This window comes from Trypanosoma theileri (genome assembly GCF_002087225.1).
Source record: "Trypanosoma theileri isolate Edinburgh chromosome Unknown TM35_Tth_5_V1, whole genome shotgun sequence".
Classification (NCBI taxonomy): Eukaryota; Euglenozoa; class Kinetoplastea; order Trypanosomatida; family Trypanosomatidae; genus Trypanosoma; species Trypanosoma theileri.
Window position 1 is genome coordinate 376,717 of NW_021639847.1, and position 19,023 is coordinate 395,739.

At 46.7% G+C, this 19,023-nt stretch overlaps 1 protein-coding gene across 1 annotated transcript; it reads left to right on the forward strand.

Moving 5' to 3' along the window:
* Positions 1 to 489: 489 nt before the first annotated feature.
* On the forward strand, positions 490 to 18,930 carry TM35_000052300 (putative antigen; the record flags this gene model as incomplete). The annotated part of the gene is made up of 1 exon (XM_029022885.1): positions 490 to 18,930. One exon carries the CDS (start codon positions 490 to 492, stop codon positions 18,928 to 18,930), a length of 18,441 nt encoding a protein of 6,146 aa, XP_028885700.1.
* Positions 18,931 to 19,023: the final 93 nt, after the last annotated feature.

The following is a 19,023-nucleotide window of genomic DNA, read 5'->3' on the forward strand; positions in this document are numbered from 1 at the left end:
TTTTTTTTTTCATCTGAGTTTTGAACGTGCGACACAGAAGTTCGCGGAAAGTCAATATTTTGCTTGTAATTACAAGTTTGCAATATGTTTTTCATCTCTCACGCATACACGGTATTCTTCTTTGTTTTGTTTGGTTTTCTGTTCTTACATCTACCATCAAAAAAAAAAAATTCTTCTCTTATTATCTCTACTTCATTGTTTAAATTCTTATAACCACAATAGTAGAAGAAAAAAAAGAAGAAAAACCTCAAAAAAGAAAACCACAAAAACAAACTATACAACCAAAAAAAAAAAAAAAAGAGAGAGGGAGAAGATAAAGGCTTCTTTCAGCAACATAGGTTACAACAAACACAAAAAACAAAACAAAAACAAAAACAAAAATAAGTAGAGCAAGAAACAACTCAAACAGAGTCTAGAAATATATATATTTATATATATTTATTTATTTATAAACTCCACCCTGGTAATTCCTTTTTTGACGAAGGAAAAATGAGTCCGCAGGCTTTTAAGGAGATCTCCGACAGCGACAAGGTGTTCCAGGACACTGTATTTATGGAAAAGAACAAGCATCTCGCAAGTCGCTGGGTCCGCATTGGTGAACTTTACCCAGGCGGTTGGGACCAACCTCTTCTTCCTCCTGAGTTCTCACGTGAGCAGTTTGGCCAGGGCAACCACTATGAGTGCTTTATGCTCACAACCCTGTCAACTCTGGTCCGTTTCCCCGACGTGATCCAGAACTGCTTCGTCTCCAAGAATGTACGTCGAGACGGGCGCTACACTTTTCAGTTCTTTCGTGGTAAAGAGTGGGAGGTAGTGGAAATTGACGACTACATTCCACTGGATGAAGATGAGGTGCTTTACATGCGTTCCCCTACGGAGCATTGGTGGCCCTTACTTCTTGAGAAGGCATACGCAAAGTTTTACACTGGTTATGAAAACATTGAAGGTTGCACACTACAGGAGGCGTATTATGATCTGACTGGTAAACCTGTATTGAACATTCCCATGGATCCAAAACTTGCTAAGGCCGCTGGAGCTGAAGTGACAGAGGGTCATTACTGGCTTGAATTAGCCCAGAAGATTCAATCTGGCCAGTTTGTTGCCTCTGTCCTGACAAGGGACATGGAGATAGAAAGTATGGGATTACAGCGCGAGCAACAGTACGGCCTTCTCGAGGTGTTTTCCCTTACTGGTACATCATCTGTGCAAGATATTGTTGTTCATCTCCACAATCCTTTTGAAGATGAGGAGTTTGCTTACAGAGGACCATTGAACAGCAAAGATTCGCAGTGGACCCCGAAACTGCGAGCTAAGTACAATGTGGATGATGAGCGTTCCATATTCCTTCCCCTGAATACCTTCCTAAAGATCATCAACTCTATGCAGCTCTGCTATATTTCCCCTGTTGAAGCAGATGCGACTTACTTTGATGATGAATGGAAAGGTGAAACTGCAGGTGGAAACCCTACCAGTGTCACTTGGCGTAAGAATCCCTTGTATTACGTCAGAAACACCGGTCCAGAGCCTATTCATTTTGTTGCTATGATTAAACAAGAGGACCAGCGACGCTTTACTACTATTGAGGAGCAGGCCAAGTATCTTCAGTGTGGTATGGTAATGGTAAGGAACACTTCCCCTAACTTGATACCGACGTCTTTTATCACAGGCAACAACCACAAACCGGTTCACAAAAGTCTTTTCCTCAACTCTCGTGAAGTTGCCAATGATATTGTCGTTCCTGCTAACTCCCTATGTTATCTTGTACCCTCCTGCATGATGAAAGGGGCTACTGGAGCTTTCACACTTGCTCTATACCGAATGAATGGTGAGGACTACAGTTCTCTTACAGTCAAAAAATTGTCTCTTGCTGAAATGGATTGGGCTCATCCAGCTGAACAAAAAGTAGTCTTGGAAATGAAGGAGAAGGACCGTGTAGATTTCTATGTTGACCAAGAGACTGATATTCATATCCTAATGCACCAAGAGAAGCCTTTTATTGGCAAAACGGGAGGAGATGCCATGACAGAAGATTATATGGGTATGTACCTGTATGATGATACAGATCGTAAGATTGGTGGTGTACATGCCGCAACTAACTTCCGTGAAATTGGCGTTCTTCATCATCTTCCCCGAAGTGGACGCTATGCTATATCTGTTACATGCCCGCGCGCGAAAGGCACTGTTCCCGCACAAATTACCATCGTTGGCTCTTTTGGAGCAAACGTTCGCATCGTCGATTCCCCAGAGGATGCGGTTATGTTTGATGATGAGGATATAATTGATGAAGGAGATGACGCGCCAACCAAAGGGAATCCAATTGACTATACGCCCATTAATATCCCTCCTGCACATATAACGGAGGTGCCTGACAGCACAATTCCATTTGAAGACAAACGATTCATGGTTGACAACAAATTCATTACAAATGATCCGTGGATCCACATTGGTGACTTGTACCCTGAGGGTAAGACACTACCACTTGTACCCGAGACTCTTAGCCGAGAACAGTTTGAGCAAGGTGAACATTTTGAGTGCTGTTGTCTCACTGCCTTCGCAACTCTTGTGGATCACCACCCCGATGTGATTCGCAATGCGTTTGTGTCGAAGGCTGTTCGAAAGGACGGTCGTTACACCTTCCGCTTTCACCGTTATGGACAATGGGTAAAGGTGGAGATCGATGACCGAATTCCCCTGACAGAGGGACAGACGTTGTTCTGCCGGTCGCCTACTCGCCACTGGTGGCCTTTGCTGCTAGAAAAGGCATACGCCAAGTTTTACACATTGTACCAAAACATTGAGGGTTGCACACTGCAGGAGGTGTATCATGACTTCACCGGTCAACCAGTGGTGAGTATTCCAACTAATGTGAAGCTTGCGAAGTCTGCCATGTACGACGTTGATGAGCCAGACTTTTGGCTTGAGTTAAATGACAGTTTGAAGAGTACTGCTGCGGGTGGTCTCACTAAGGTGGATGAGGCGTCAGCACTTGGACTACAAGAAGAACAGACGTATGGTATTCTTGGCATCTTCTCTACAGCAAACAAGGGGAAGTTATCTTTGTCTGATCTGTTGGTCATGATTTACAACCCTTTTGTGGAGGCTATTTATACCGGTCCCATGAATCCCAGTGACCCCAACTGGACTCCGGAATTGCGTTCGATTTTTCAACCTGATCGGCGTGACGTGGTTTACATGCCCGTACCGGTATTCTGCAATGTGTTCGTCAGCATGCAGCAGGTGCACATCAAGGGATTAACACAGCCCAGTTGGCACTTCAACAGTGAGTGGGGTGAGGGTACTAATGGCGGCAACCCTACCCTCGTGACATGGCGTGAGAATCCACTCTATGTTGTGAGAAATAACTCGGATGAGCCACTGCAAATAATGGCTCTGATTTGTCAACCCGATCAGCGACACATGCTGCATTTGTTGCCAGAGCAAAAAACGAGATATAGTCAGTGTGGCTTGGTTCTTTCCCAATCAACAAGCAACACCCAAATACCAACGTATTTGGTGACGGGTAACAGCCACCGAATCGTCCATAAGGGTCTCTTTCTCAATTCCCGTGAGTCGGCAAGTTTGGTTACCGTGCCCCCCAGATCATTGAATTACCTTGTCCCAAGTGCCATGTTCCGTGACAAGAGCAAGTTTTTGCTTTCATATTGGTATCAAAAGCCTGCCGATGCAAAGCAAATGAAAATTGTGCGTCTTAGTCTTGACGTTGCTCGTCACTTGCCTGCCATTGAACATCTTGAGCTTCGAAACAAGGAGAAAGACCGTGTGGATTTCCTTGTTGATGTCCCTACGGACATCCACATCCTTCTGCGGCAGGAAAAACCGTTTAAAGCACCTAATGGTGGTGATGCAATGGCTGAGGATTTCCTTGGTATGTATCTCTACGACGGTGCTGACAGACGCATCGATGGTGTGACGTCGGCAACAAACTACCGTGAAATGGGCGTTGTGCACCATCTTCCCGAAGCTGGACGGTACGCTCTCTCCATTACATGCCCGCGTGGCAACGGTCTGGTGCCGTGCAAAGTGGAGGTTGTTGGTGTGGAGCCGGCACATGTACGTATAACGGATCCTCCCGAAGACGCCGTTGACCTGGGTGAGGTTGATTTGGCTTTTCTTGATGCCGAGCCGGAGGGAGTACCGCTTGAGGACCTCGCAATATTTGACGATGAAGAGGCCAAGGCTATGCTTGACAAATTAAAGGAGCTCCACAAAGATCCTGAAAGGAATGCGAAGGAGATTGCCGAGATGGAAGCGAAAATTAATGATCGCATGCATACGTTAGCGAAGCAGTTGCTTGGAAAAGACAGACCTAAGTATCTTCCAGGGCGCGATCTCGAGACGCTCAACCCACTTCTTGACACCAATCCAGAGTACATGCAGGGTGAAAGTACGCGTTACGCGTTGAAGAAGGACCCAAGGAATGCCACCAAAGTAAGAGCACTTGAAGGGGAATTGCAGAGGATGGCAGATCAAATTGCCGAAAAAGAAAGCGATCCAGACCTTGACTTCCTCGACCCTGAACCTGAGGGGATTCCCATCGCTGATATACCTCTCATGGCTGATACTGCCTTTGCCGAAATGGCGAAAGAACGTATGAAGCTCAAGCAGAATGCTGCTCCTAATGCAAGCAGGATCAGTGAGCTTGAGGACGCGATGAATGAACGCGCGCATGAGTTGGCAAGGCAAATGCATGAAAAAGAACGTACGTACCTCGATCCCGAACCAGAAGGAGTCCCACTTGATCTCCTTCCACTAAATGAAGACGAAGCGTTCAGCAAGATGGAGGATGAGCTACGTGCATTAAACCGTAAACCACGGAATAATGCTAAAGGGATAGCTGAGTTGCAAGCTAGGCTTAATGATCGGGCACACGAGCTTGCAAAGGAACTAAAGGATACTGAACGTGAAATGTTCCTTGATCCACAACCTGGAGGTGTACCACTCAGCGAGCTTCCGCTCGATACAGACGAACCCTTCCATACAATGGAGATTGAGCGTCTGAGACTCCGCAAGGATGATCCAAGAAGAAATGCAGATCGTATCAAGGAATTGGAAGACCGGATGAATGAGCGTGCAGAGGAGCTTGCAAAGATGAGGCTGAAGAATGATCGGGCATTCCTTGATCCCGAGCCCCTGGGATTCCCCCTGGATGAACTTGGTTTAGACTATAATGATGATTTTGTGAATAAGGAGGCTGAGCTGCGTGAATTGAAGAAAGACCCAAGGCGAAATGCTGCAGCAATCAAGGCTGCAGAGGAGGAGCTTGCAAAGATGGTGTACGATATTGCTCGTAAGAAGGCCGCGCTGGATCGGAAATTTCTTGACCCTGAGCCTGAAGGTCGCCTCGTGGGGAGTTTGCCACTGGATGACGACAAAGCATTCGTTGCGATGGACACAAAGCGGCGCCAGATGGCGCGTAATGGCGGTGACCCCGATAAGATTAAGGCTCTGGAAGAGGAGATGAATGCGGCGGCCCACGAAATGGCCCGTGCACTTAATGCGAAGGAGCGGCCCGAATATTTAAGGCCCTTCCCCAAGGGTGTTCCGCTCGAAGACTTGCCACTTGACGCTGATGAGAAGTTCCGTGAGCTTGAAGCGAAGCGGCAGCAGCTGAAGCGTGATCCGAAGCGTCACGCTGCGGCCCTTTCAGATGTTGAAGCAGCATTGAATGCACGTGCGGAAGAGCTGGCCCAGAAGCATTTGGCGGATGATCGTGCGTACTTGGATCCGGCTCCAGAGGGCGTTCCATTACGTCTTCTACCTCTTGACACTGATGGTCCCTTCCAGGCTCTAGAGGAAAAACGTGCGAAGTTAAAGAAGAATTTGCAGCGCAATGCAAAGGCTGTCCGTGATTTGGAAGATGATCTTAATGACCGTGCTGCTGAGCTTGCGGTTGAATTAAAGCAAGCTGAGCGAGAGAAATTCCTCGATCCCAAGCCTAATGGTGTTCCCATTGCTGACGTTCCGATTGACAGCGATGAGCTGTTCCGGGATATGGAAATTCAGAGGCTTCTTCTGCGGGAAGATCCTGTCAAGAATGCAACTGCTATTAACAATCTAGAGGATGCAATGAATGAGAGGGCTCTTGAACTCGCAGCAAAGGTATTAGCAGATGAACGTGCTTTTCTTGACCCTGCCCCGTTGGGCATTCCACTTGCAGAGCTTCCTCTTGACTCAAACGAGGAGTTCATGGCCAAAGAGGCTCAACTTCGTGAACTGAGGAAGGATCGTGGCAGAAACGCGCGAGCTATTGCCGCTCTTGAAGATGATCTAAAGGGACTTGTCAGGAGGATTGCTGCAGAAGAGCTTGCAAAGGATCGTGAATTTTTAGATCCTGAACCAGAAGGACGATTACTTGAGGATCTTCCATTGGATACTGACAAGGAATTTCATGCGATGGAAAAGGAGAGACGTTTGCTTAAAGCAGATCCTAAGAAGAACGCTCAGAAAATTGCAGATCTTGAAGAGCTTATGAATGAACGTGCACATCAGTTGGCAAAGGCAATGAATATAGCTGATCGAAAGAAGTACCTTAACCCGAACCCAAAGGGAGTACCAATTGAAGATCTGCCGTTAGATGACGACGAGGAATTTTCGAAACTTGAAGCAAAACGTGCAGAACTAATACGTAATCCCGAGAAAAACAAAAATGCTATTAAGGACATTGAAGACGCTCTTAATCTTCGTGCTGAGGAGCTTGCTCAGGAAAAACTGCATGATGAGCGTGGGTTTCTGGAACCTGAACCGCAGGGTATTCCGTTAAAATACCTTCCACTTGATGAAGATCCTGAATTTCATGAAAAGGAAGTCGAACGTATGGAACTTAAGGCTCAAAATTTGCGTCAGAATGATCCTAAAATTAAATCCCTTGAAGATGCCATGAACGATCGTGCTAATGAATTGGCTAAGGAAATGAGACATAAGGGACGTAGTGGTGTTTTAGAACCGGTAACTAATGGTTTACCGACAAAAGATTTACCACTGGATGAAGATATGCCTTTCACTGATCTTGAGGTAGAATATCTTCGAGCGGTTGGCGATGGTGAGGATCCATCGAAGGCTCGTGATTTAGCTGATGCAATGCTAAAGCGTGCTGAAGATGTGGCTGCCAAAGTAAAAGCTGATAATCGGCAATTATTGGAACAGAATCCACTTGGTATCCCACTTGATGAACTTCCTCTTGATACAAACTCTGAATTTGCTCAAAAAGAAAAGGAACTCTTCCTTCTGAATAGTGATCCAAAGAAGAATGCTAAAGCTATTGAAGATACAATTGACGCACTAAATGACATGGCTTATGAGATGGCGAAGGAAAAGGTAGAGCAAGAGAGAGAATTTCTGGACCCTCAACCTGAAGGACGTCACCTTGATGAATTGCCTCTTAACAATGACCCAACCTTCCTCGGACTTGAAAAACAGCGCCGAGAGTTAAAAAAGAATCCTTATACAGATGAAGATCGTTTAGCAGATTTAGAACAAATGATGAATGATCGCGCACATGAATTGGCGAAGAAGATGAATGCTCAAGATCGATCTGAATATCTCACAAATTCAACTCATGGAGTCCCTATATCTGAATTGCCACTGGATAATGACAGGGAATTTGCAGAACTTGAAGCAGTACGCGCTCAATTATCCCACGATCCAGAGAAAAATGCAGCAAAAATTGCTGAGGTTGAGGATGCTCTTAATAAGCGTGCTGAGGAGATGGCTATTGATGCGGTAAGACAAGATCGTATGTTCTTGGAAGATGAGGTTGAAGGTGTACCAGTACACTTACTACCACTGGATGATGACAGAGAGTTTACTTCTTTGGAAGCCAAGCGTGCTGCTTTGAAAAGCAAGGATCCTAACAGAAATGCAAAGGCTATATCAGATCTTGAGGAACAAATGAAAGATCGTGCAGCAGACCTTGCTAGGGCTCTGAAGAATGATATACGGAGTCTACTGGATCAAGAACCTTTGGGTGTACCTCTAAAGTATCTACCATTAGATGATGATGAACGTTTTGCTGCGCTAGAAAAAAGCTATATTGAATTAGCCGATGATCCAGCAAATAAAGGAAAACTTAGAGAAATTCTTGACCAACTAAATGATCGTGCGCAAGAGATGGCTCAAGCAATTCATGACGAGGAGCGTGCATTATTGGATCAAAACCCTCAGGGAGTTCCGCTCTCTTCGTTACCATTAAATGAAGACAACATATTCAGTGGTCTTGAAGCAGAAGCACGTGAACTTCGCCAGGGATCAGGAGTTAGAGGTAGGAATGCTCAGCGGATAAAAGGGTTAGAGGACGCGATGAATGCTCGGGCAGCAGAACTTGCTAATCAACAGCGTAAAAGTTTTTGTGACCCGGCACCCGAGGGTATTCCACTTGAGCTTTTAAAACTTGGGGAAAATGAGGAATTTCTTAAAATGGAAGAAAGACTACGTGATCTCAAGAAGGATCCAGATGCAAACAAGGAAGCTATTAGTGACCTTGAATTTGATTTAAATAACAAAGCCCACGAGATCGCAAGAAAAATGCTAGAAGAAGATCGCAAATCTTTAGATCCCGAACCGTGCGGAGTTCCGTTATCTGCACTGCCAACTAATACTGACCCAGCTTTCCACCAGCTAGAAGTTGAACTTGCGGTATTAAAGGCAAATGATAGACCTGGAAGTGCTGGGAAAATAAAGGCAATCGAACAAAAACTAAACGAACGCGCAAGAGTCCTCGCAGAAGAACAAAAAGAAGAAGATCTCAGTGGAATTGACCGCGAACCAGAGGGTGTTCCACTAAGCCAGTTAAAACCACATGAAGACGAACTTTTTTCTACCATGGTAAACGAAATTCGAGAACTTAAAAAGGATCCCAAGAAAAATGCTGATGCTATTGAAGATCTCCGTGAGCAGATGAACGATCGAGCCCATGAATTGGCTCTAGAAAAATTAAAAGGGGATAGGGCGTTCCTAGAAAAATCCCCTGGAGGAGTTCCTCTTGAAGATCTACCCCTTAACACAGATCCCGTGTTTCATAAATTAGAAGCCGAACGTTCGAAGCTTAAAGAACGTGATCCTATTCGAAATAAGGCAAAGATACATGACCTGGAAAATTCCTTAAATAACCGTGCTCATGAATTGGCTGAAGAACGTAAAAAAGATGAACTAATGGCTCTTGAACAGTATCCACGCGGTATTCCCATTGAGCTTTTGAAACCACATGATGACCCGAAGTTTGCTGCGATGGTGAATGAGTTGAGGAGCATGAAGAAAGACCCAAACACTGATTCTGCGGATATTGAAGATTTAACTCGCCAGATGAATGATCGAGTCGATGAGCTTGCGGCGAATGTGCTGGAGGGTGATCGTGGCTACTTGGAGAAGGATCCTCATGGGGTTCCGCTTGAGTTATTGCCTCTCTCTACGGATCCCGATTTTCATGCCTTGGAGGTGGAGCGGGCTGTGCTTAAGGCCCAAGACCCACGTCGCAACGCCGCAAAGATTGCGGATCTGGAAAACAAGCTAAATGAACGTGCGGCTCAACTTGCGGACGAGCAACGTCGAAATGAGTTGGATGGGCTTGACGAAGAACCTGAGGGTATCCCGCTGTCTGTGCTTGACCCGCACAGCGACAAGGAGTTCGCGCAACTTGTGGACCAGCTGCGGAACCATCAGGGAGATCGGGGGCTGGATGATGAGATTGCGGCGTTGAAGAGTGAAATGAACGAGCGTGCACATGCCCTGGCGAAGCAGCGGAAGGAGGGGGACCGCGGCTTCCTTGACAAGGAACCCCAGGGAGTTCCTCTTGAGCTGCTGCCACTGGACACCGACCCTGCCTTCAGACAGATGGAGGCAGAGCGTGCAAAGCTTAGAGCACAAGACCCACGTCTGAACGCCAGGAAGATCAAGGATCTAGAAGACGCGTTGAATAATCGCGTCCACGAGCTTGCGCGTGACCAACTGCGAGAGGATCTTGCTGGCGTGGACGAGCTGCCACGCGGCATCCCACTCGAACTGCTGCAACCTCACAATGACCCAGCATTTGCGGCGTTGGTTGACGACATTCGTGTGCTGAAGAAGGACCCGGAAGCGAACGCCGATGCCATTGCTGATGTTCTCAATGCGATGAACGACCGTGTCCATGAGTTGGCGGATGCACTGCTGGACCGTGGCTTCTTGAATGCTGACCCTGAGGGCGTTCCTCTGGAAATTCTGCCGCTTGACACCGACCCCGAGTTCCATGCGCTGGAGACTGAGCGTGCGAAGCTGAAGCTGAGCGACCCACGGCGAAATGCAAAGAAGATTAAGGAACTCGAGGATGACATGAACGCTCGGGTGCGCGAGTTAGCCCTTCAACAGCTTCAGGATGACTTGTCTGGTGTGGATGCCGCACCAGAGGGAATACCCTTGCAGTTGCTCAGGGCTACGGAGGATGCGGAGTTTGCTGCAATGATTCCACAGCTGCGTGAACTCAAGAAGAACCGTGATGAAAACGCCGATCAGATTCGAAATCTGGAGGAGAAAATGAACAACCGGGCGTACGAGCTTGCTGATGCGCTTCTAGAGGGTGATCGCGGTTACTTGGACCCCTGCCCTCTTGGTGTGCCGCTTGCGGATCTCCCGTTGGACCGTGATGAGGCGTTTTCAGAGATGGAGGTTGAACGTGCGAGGCTCAAGGCGCAGGATCCTCGGCGTAATGCTGCCAAGATACAGGATCTCGAGATGAAACTCAATGACCGCGCTGTGGAGCTTGCGAAGGAGCAGCTTGCGGAGGACCTGAGGGGATTCCCTAGTCAATACGAAGGCATTGCTACTGCCCAGTTGAAACCGCATGATGACAAGGAGTTCGCGTCTCTTGTGCCGGAGCTGCGTCGCCTTAAGCAGGAAGGCCCAGAAAGTGCACTGCAGGCGCACATGGCTGAGATGGATCGCCGCCTGGGGGAGCTCGCAAAGGAACTTGTGGGGGGTGATCTTTGGTTCCTTGACAAGGAACCTGAAGGTGTGTCCCTGGCGCATATTCCTTTTGAAAAGGACAGTGAATTTGAGAAGTTGCGGCGCGAGCGTGCCCAGCTCAAGGCGGAAGACCCTAGGGCGAACGCTGATCGGATTAAGGACTTGGAACAAGCCATGAATGATCGTGTTCATGAACTTGCAAGGGCTGTTAAGGAGGAGGACTTCAGTGGACTGGACAAGGAGCCACACGGCATCCCATTGGAACTTCTCTCACTGCGCGAGGATCCTGTGGCGGCAAAGCTCATCCCTCTGTTGCGCGAACTGCGGTGCCATGGCGATAGTCCATCAGCAAAGAAGAAACTACAGGATCTTCAGGAAAAGCTGAATGATCGTGCACAGGAGTTGGCACTGGAGGCGCTTGCTGGCGACCGTGACAAGTATCTTGACTCGGATCCTGAGGGCATTCCATTGAGCATCTTGCCGCTGGACACAGACCCACAGTTCCATGCGCTGGAGGTGGAGCGGGCGAAGCTGAAGCTGGAGGATCCGCTGGGGAATGCGAAGAGAATCGAGGATCTTGAGGATAGACTGAATGAGCGCGCACATGAGTTGGCAAGGCAGCAGCTGCAGGAGGATCTTTCTGGACTCGATCCGGCACCGTGCGGTATACCGATAGAGGTGGTGAACCCTCACAGCGACGCAGAGTTTGCTCGTGCGGTCGCGAATCTACGTGAACTCAAGAAAGACCCGCGGGGAAATTCGAAGAAGATAGAGGGTCTGAAGAGCATGATGAATGAGCGTGCTGAGAAGCTGGCCCGCGCGATGCTGGACGGGAATCGTGATTTCCTTAATCCTGATCCTGAGGGTGTTCCTCTTTCTATTCTTCCCCTTGACGACGATCCGACGTTTCACAGTAAGGAGGTGCAGCGTGCGGTATTGGTGGCGGAGGATCCTGTGAAGCACGCTCCTGAGATTGCGGCCCTTGAAGAAGAAATGAACGAGCGTGCGGAGGAGTTGGCCAGGGATCAATTGCAGGAAGACCTTCGCGGTCTCGTGCCTAACCCAAGGGGTGTTCCACTGGAACTACTGCGACCCCACGCTGACAGCAAGTTTGCGTCGCACTTACCCGAGTTGCGGCGTCTCAAGAAAGACCCAAAGCGCAACGCCGACGCCATCCGCGCGGTTCAGGATAAGATGGATGGCTGCACAGACGCTCTCGCAGAGGAATTTTTGCGTGCAGATCGCGAGTCGTATCTCGATCCTGCACCTCTGGGTGTTCCACTGGGGGCACTCCCGTTGGATACAGACCCGCAGTTCAAGGACGTGGAGGGGAAACGTCTGCAGCTGATGCTGAACCCAGTGGATAACAAGGATGCAATAGCCGAATTGGAGGGTGCGCTGAATGCCCGCGCCCACGAACTGGCAGAGGATAAGCTAAAGAATGATCGTGGCTACCTGGACAGCCACCCCGAGGGTGTGCCGCTGGATGTCCTTCCCCTTGATGAGGACCGAAAGTTTCACGAACTGGAGGTGAAGCGCGCTGCGCTCAAGTCAAAGGATCCTGTGCGCAACGCAGCTGCCATCAAGGGTCTCGAGGATGAACTGAATGACCGTGCCCACGAGTTGGCTCTGGAACAGATTGCGGAAGACCTGCGTGGTGTGGACGCCGCCCCACACGGTATTCCCATTGAGCTTTTGAAACCACATGATGACCCGAAGTTTGCTGCGATGGTGAATGAGTTGAGGAGCATGAAGAAAGACCCAACCACTGATCCTCAGGCGCTGAGTTCGTTGGAGGAGCGTATGGATGAACGCGCGCATGAGCTTGCGGAGAATGTGCTTAAGGGGTGCCGTGAAAAGGTTGATCCTGAACCGGAAGGTATTCCTTTAAGTGCCCTTCCTCTGGATGATGATAAAACGTTTAGACAGATTGAACTTGAAATGGCAAAACTGAAGCTGGCTGATCCTGTGAGGAACGCCGCAAAGATTGCTGATCTGGAGAATCGACTGAATGAACGTGCAGAAGAAATTGCTCGTGCTGTGAAGGCCAAGGATCTTGAGGGTTTAGATCAGTCTCCCTGTGGCATTCCGATAGCTCTTTTGAAGCCACATGAAGATCAAACGTTTGCGTCGTTGGCTAACCAGATGCGTGGAGATGGGAGCAAAGAAAGGGGCCTTCCATCTGAAGATGATCAGGAGGCACTAAATAAACGTGCCAATGAACTTGCTGGTGAACTATTAAGGGGTGATCGCAACTACCTTGATCGTGACCCTGAGGGTATTCCGCTGAGCTTGTTGCCGTTGGATACTGATCCAGATTTTCACAACATGGAGGTGGAGCGGGCTGTGCTGAAGTTGACAGATCCAAAGAAAAATGCTGACAAAATTGCAGACCTTGAAGCTCGCCTCAACGATCGTGCCCACGAGCTTGCGAAGGAACAGTTGAAGAGTGATCGTGATTATCTTGACCCTGATCCAGAGGGAGTGCCAATCGCCGACCTTCCTCTTGATGAAGATCCAAAGTTTCATCAGATGGAGGTGGAACGTGCGAAGTTGAAGGCGAGGGATGCAGTTGGCAACGCATACCGCATCCGTGACCTGGAGGATAAGTTGAACGAGCGTGCACACGAGCTTGCAAAGAAGCAGCTAGAAGAAGATCTTGTTGGCATTGATAAAGAACCTGAAGGTGTTCCACTGGGGTTGCTAAACTTGCACGCGGATGCGGAGTGTGCCTCCCTTATTCCAGAGCTCCGCCAGCTTAAAAAGGACCCCACACGTAACGCGGCGAAGATCAAAGGACTGCAAGACAAGATAAATGATAGAGCACACGAACTGGCGAAGGAGGTGATTGCAGAGGGTCGTAAGTTTCTTGACCCTGAGCCGGAAGGTGTGCCGCTTGCGATGCTGCCACTTGATACTGACAAAAAGTTCAGTAGCATGGAGAAGGAGCTTCGTGCTCTCAAGGCAGCTCCCGGAAGAAATGATGCTACCATTGAACAACTGAAGGATCGACTGAACGACCGTGCTCATGGATTGGCGAGGGAGAAGATCCAGGGAGAGCGCGGCTTCCTGCATCCTATGCCTGAGGGTATTCCTTTGGCTGATCTTCCACTTGATACTGATTCGACGTTCCGCAGTATGGAAGCAGAAAGAATTAAACTAAAGGAGGATCCTGTAAGAAATGCTGATGCAATTCGAAAGTTGGAGGATGACCTGAACGAATTGGCTCACGATTTGGCTAAAGAGCTGAAGAAAGCTAATCGTGGGTTTTTGAACGCGACATCATATGGTATTCCAAAGGAACTACTACCACTCGATGAGGATCGTAGTTTTCAGAGTATGGAACAACAACGAAGGAAGTTAAAACGTGACAGTCACCGAAATGCTGCTGAAATTGAAAGACTTGAGAAAATGATGCAGGATCGCGCAGATGAGCTTGGGCTACAAATGCTAAAGGGTGAGCGTTCGTCATATGTTGATTCAGAATATAAGGGTGTTGAACTAGTAGATATACCACTCGATTCTGATGCCATCTTTACTGAACTTGAATTGAATCGGGCTATTTTAAAAAGTAATGGGGCCGAAGAGGACTCTGACGTTGTTTCGGACATGAACCAACAGTTGCGTTTGCGTGCGGCTGAATTGGCACGTTTAGTTGCCGAGGAGTCTCGTATATTTCTTGATAAGTTTTCTGGATTCATTCCAATTGAAGACATGGACCTTGATGATGATAAAAAGTTTCAATCGCTGATGAAAGATTTAAGAAAGCTAAAACGTGATCCTGAATCTAATAAAGGTAGAATAGTGCAACAAGAGGAGGCGGTGGCTTCTTATTTTAAAGATCTTTCAAAGTCTGCTATGAAAGAAATATTGGATTGTCTTAAGCCTACTTATAGAGGTATTGAAGTGGCTGACCTAAACCTTCACGAAAATGAGAAATTTTGTAAGTTGGCAACTAATGTACGCCGTCGTCGTCGTCGTCAAGGTAAGACTGACCCCGTGGAAATTGTGATGCTTGAGGATGAGCTTGATAAATGTGTATGTGAAATCGCAGACGATGTCATCAATAATGAACGTGCTTTCTTGGATCCCAAACCAGAAGGTATGTACCTTGCTGATGTTCCTTTGGACACAGATGAGGCTTTTCTTGCTATGGAGGCTGAAAGACGAAAGCGGACAAAAGATCCCTTAATATGCAAGCGTAACAGGGGTGTTATTAAAGAGCTTGAAGATAATATGAATGACCGTGCTCGTAAACTAGCTCGTGAAGAGTTTGCAAAGATGCGTGGTTTTATGGACCAAGAGCCTGAAGGTATTCCTTTGGATGAGATTGGCCTTGATAATGATCCAGAATTCAAGAACGCAGAGGTTGCCAGGTACAGATTACTAAATGATACTCATAAACACCAACCAGAAGTGGCGAGGTTGGAGAAGGTAATGAACGATCGTGCCCATGAATTGGCAAATGTCCTCCTCGCGAATGACCGTGCGTTCCTTGATCCCGAACCGGAGGGTGTGCCGCTTTCAGAACTGCCACTTGATACAGACAAAGAATTCAAAGAGCTTGCAATGCAACGACGTAAATTAAAAGGAGATGTAAAGGTTGATGGTAACACTGATAATCTTCGATCCATAGAACAGTTAATGAATGAACGAATTCATTTGTTGGCGAAAGATTTTCTTGATGATAACCGTCTATTTTTGGATCCGGAACCTCTGGGTATTCTGCTGAAGGAACTACCTCTTAATAATGATAAAGGTTTTCGTGAAATGGAGAAGGAGCGTATGAAGCTTCTGAAAAATTCTTCTTCAAATCCTAGTTCAATTAGTAAATTGGAAGATGCTTTGCAAAAGCGTGCCTTTGAAATAGCAAAGAAAATGCATAAGAGGGAGCGTGCATTCCTTGATCCGGAACCATTGGGAGTTCTATTGGATGATTTACCCCTTAATACCAACGAAGAGTTAAAGAAGCTAGAGCAATTGCGTCGTTTTCTTTCCATAGACCCTAAAAAAAATGTAAAGGATCTCTCTGCATGTGAAGATGCCATTGTAGCTCAAGTAAAAGAAATAGCAAAGAAGTTCATTGATGAAGAGCGGGCTTTTCTTGATCCCTATCCAGCGGGTGTTGCACTAAAATATTTACCACTTAATAGTGATAGAAAGTTCCGTGAAATGGAATTAGAGCGTAGAAAAATGCGTCGTAAACCGTTAAATTCAAATGAAACTTTTATTGTAAGTCAGTTAGAGAAAGAAATGAATGATCGAGCTCGGTATTTATCAGAGGAATTAATAAAGAAAAGTCGAGCCTTTTTGGATCCTGAACCTCTTGGTGTTCCTCTTGAAGATATTCCTCTTAATAATGACTCAAAGTTCCGTAAAATTGATGAACTTTTACGGGAACTTATGTATGACCCTCAGGAAAATGATGCCTCAGTTGGGGAGCTACAACTTCAATTAAAGAATCGTGCTACAGAGTTAGCAGAGATACTTTTACAAGATGAACGCTCATTTTTGGATCCTTCACCATTCGGTATTCCTTTGGAAGAACTTGCACTTAACACAAACAAACCTCTTCGGGATATTGAGCGAATACGACGCAAAAAACGAGCAGCTCATATTGATGACAGTGAGGAAGAGAAAAAAATGGCGGAGTGTGTATTAGAAATAGCAAAGAAAGAATTATCTCGTGGTCGTGGATTCTTGTTGGAAAATCCTTGGGAAGTTTCTTTAGATGATCTCCCGCTTGATGATGATGATATTTTCCACAAACTCGAGTTAGAACGAAGGGCACTAAAAAGGAACCCAGCTTCAAATGTTGAAGACGTTAAAGAGCTAGAAGATTTCTTAAATGATCGCGTGTTTCAATTAGCGGCAGAATATGTTGAAAAAGAACGTGAGTTCCTTGATAAGGAGCCAAGTGGTGTTCCATTGTCTGAGTTGGACCTTGATAACGACGAAGTTTTTCACAGTATGGAGATGGAGCGACGACAACTACGTAAAAATCCAGAAAAGAATGCAGCGAAGATCCTTGATCTAGAAGATCGGCTTAATAAACGAGTGAATCTCCTTGCCCTAGATTATCGTGGATGGCAGGATGTAGAATTTCATGAAGCTAACAAAGATGTTGCAGAGGAATGGCCACGTATTTGTGAATTATATCCAGAAGGTAGATATCTTCCGCTTGAGCCTGTAAAATTCACAGCAAATGATGTATGTTCTTCAGAAGCTAATGGAAGTTATCTGGCACCGTTCCTTGCTGCACTTGGTCGTCTACCACCGTTAATGCATCAACTCATCTACAGCAAAAACCACCCAGTTAATGAACCTTATTCTTTCTTATTTTTCGACCCTGATAGTAATCCAGTACGTGTTGATATTGATGATCGTATTCCATGTGATTCAAACATGGAACCTAAATTTACGCGAGTGCCACATCGTTCGTGGTATCCTTTACTTCTTGAAAAAGCCTATGCTAAATTTGTTGGTGGATATTCTAAACTTGATCAATGTGCACCACATGAGACACTTCGTGATTTAACAGGTCGTCCTGTTTTTCATATTCCATTTGATGAACGATTAGCTGAAGCAGCAAATACAGGTGATTACAAATCTGCTGATTTTTGGCGTGAAGTGGCGAGAAATCTTGAGCAAGGCGATGTGATCACATGTATGTCTAATGTGGAGTGTGTGGATGGTATTCATCCACAGTGCAGTTACGCTCTTTTGAGGGTTATTAATACAGTAATGGAATCTAATGATCCTGATGATGTTATTATTAAATTGCAGAATTCTTATTATGATAAACCTTTGTATGATGGGCCTCTAAATCAACATGATCCTAATTGGACAGCTGATCTTAAGAGGGTTTGTAATTTTGATCCTGAACATAAGGAGTATCTTTATTTACCACTTCCAACATTCCTGCGTAATTTTTCAAGTATGCAACGATGCCAGATTGCTTGTGGTGATCGTTTGAGCTGTCACGGCTCTTGGGGTAAATATACTTCTGGAGGTAATCCAAAGTTTACTACATTCCGTAATAATCCGATTTACTTGGTTGAGAATAAGACATCACGACCTGTGACAATTCTTGCGGAATTGCGTCATCATACACCGGCATTTACTGACCCTGATGGTTTGAATCATTACCACCAAACTGGATTGGTACTTATGCAAGCGTTTCAAGCAAAGATGCCATTAAGTCCTCTCATTACAAGCACTACACACAAATTTCTTCAGAAGGGCATGATGCTTGATGCCAGAGAAGTGTGCTCACAGATGGAGTTACCACCCAGTTCCACTTGTTACCTCATTCCTTACACAATGAAACGTGGTTGCTACGGTAAGTTCAGTATTTCTATTTATCCTGGAATGGCGAAAGTGACATTGACTCCACTTCGAAATGCCGGACTGACAAATAAACCTCTCATCTCGGAACTTCTACTCATAAATTATGGAGAATATGAACAAGCTGTCGATTTTCAGATAAGTGAACCTTGTGATGTACATTTATTGTTACGACAAACCAAGCCTTCAGATGATGTTGGACGTCGTGGGGATCGTATGGCGGATGATGCGGTGCGTATGCGTGTCTTTGATGAGCATGGAATTCGCATGACCTTCACGGAGTTCACAAATGCACGTGAACAGGCACTTGTCTTTTGTGCCCCACGTGCGGGTTTGTACACGGTGTATGTGGAGTGTGGGCTGTCGGCGGCCCGCGGCGGGGAGTGTCCGTGTGAGTTGTCGATTTACACCCCGCGGCGGGTGCAGGCGCGACTCGGCGGCGCCCCCCACGCGACGGCGACGGCGGGGAAATGTCGACTCCCGCAGATCCGCAGTTCGTTGGCGCCGTCCACCATCGGCGGCGCGTTGACGCCACACACCCCCCGCACCCCCCGCACCTCATTCCACAGCAGCCAACAGCGATCATCCACAACGCCAGGGAGATCCGAAAATATCGCCTGGGGTCAGTAGGGGAGGAGTAGGAAGAAGAAGAAGAAGAATAAAAAGGAAAACGACATTTATATGAATTTGTGCTTATTTGGTGTGTATATTGTATGGTGTGTG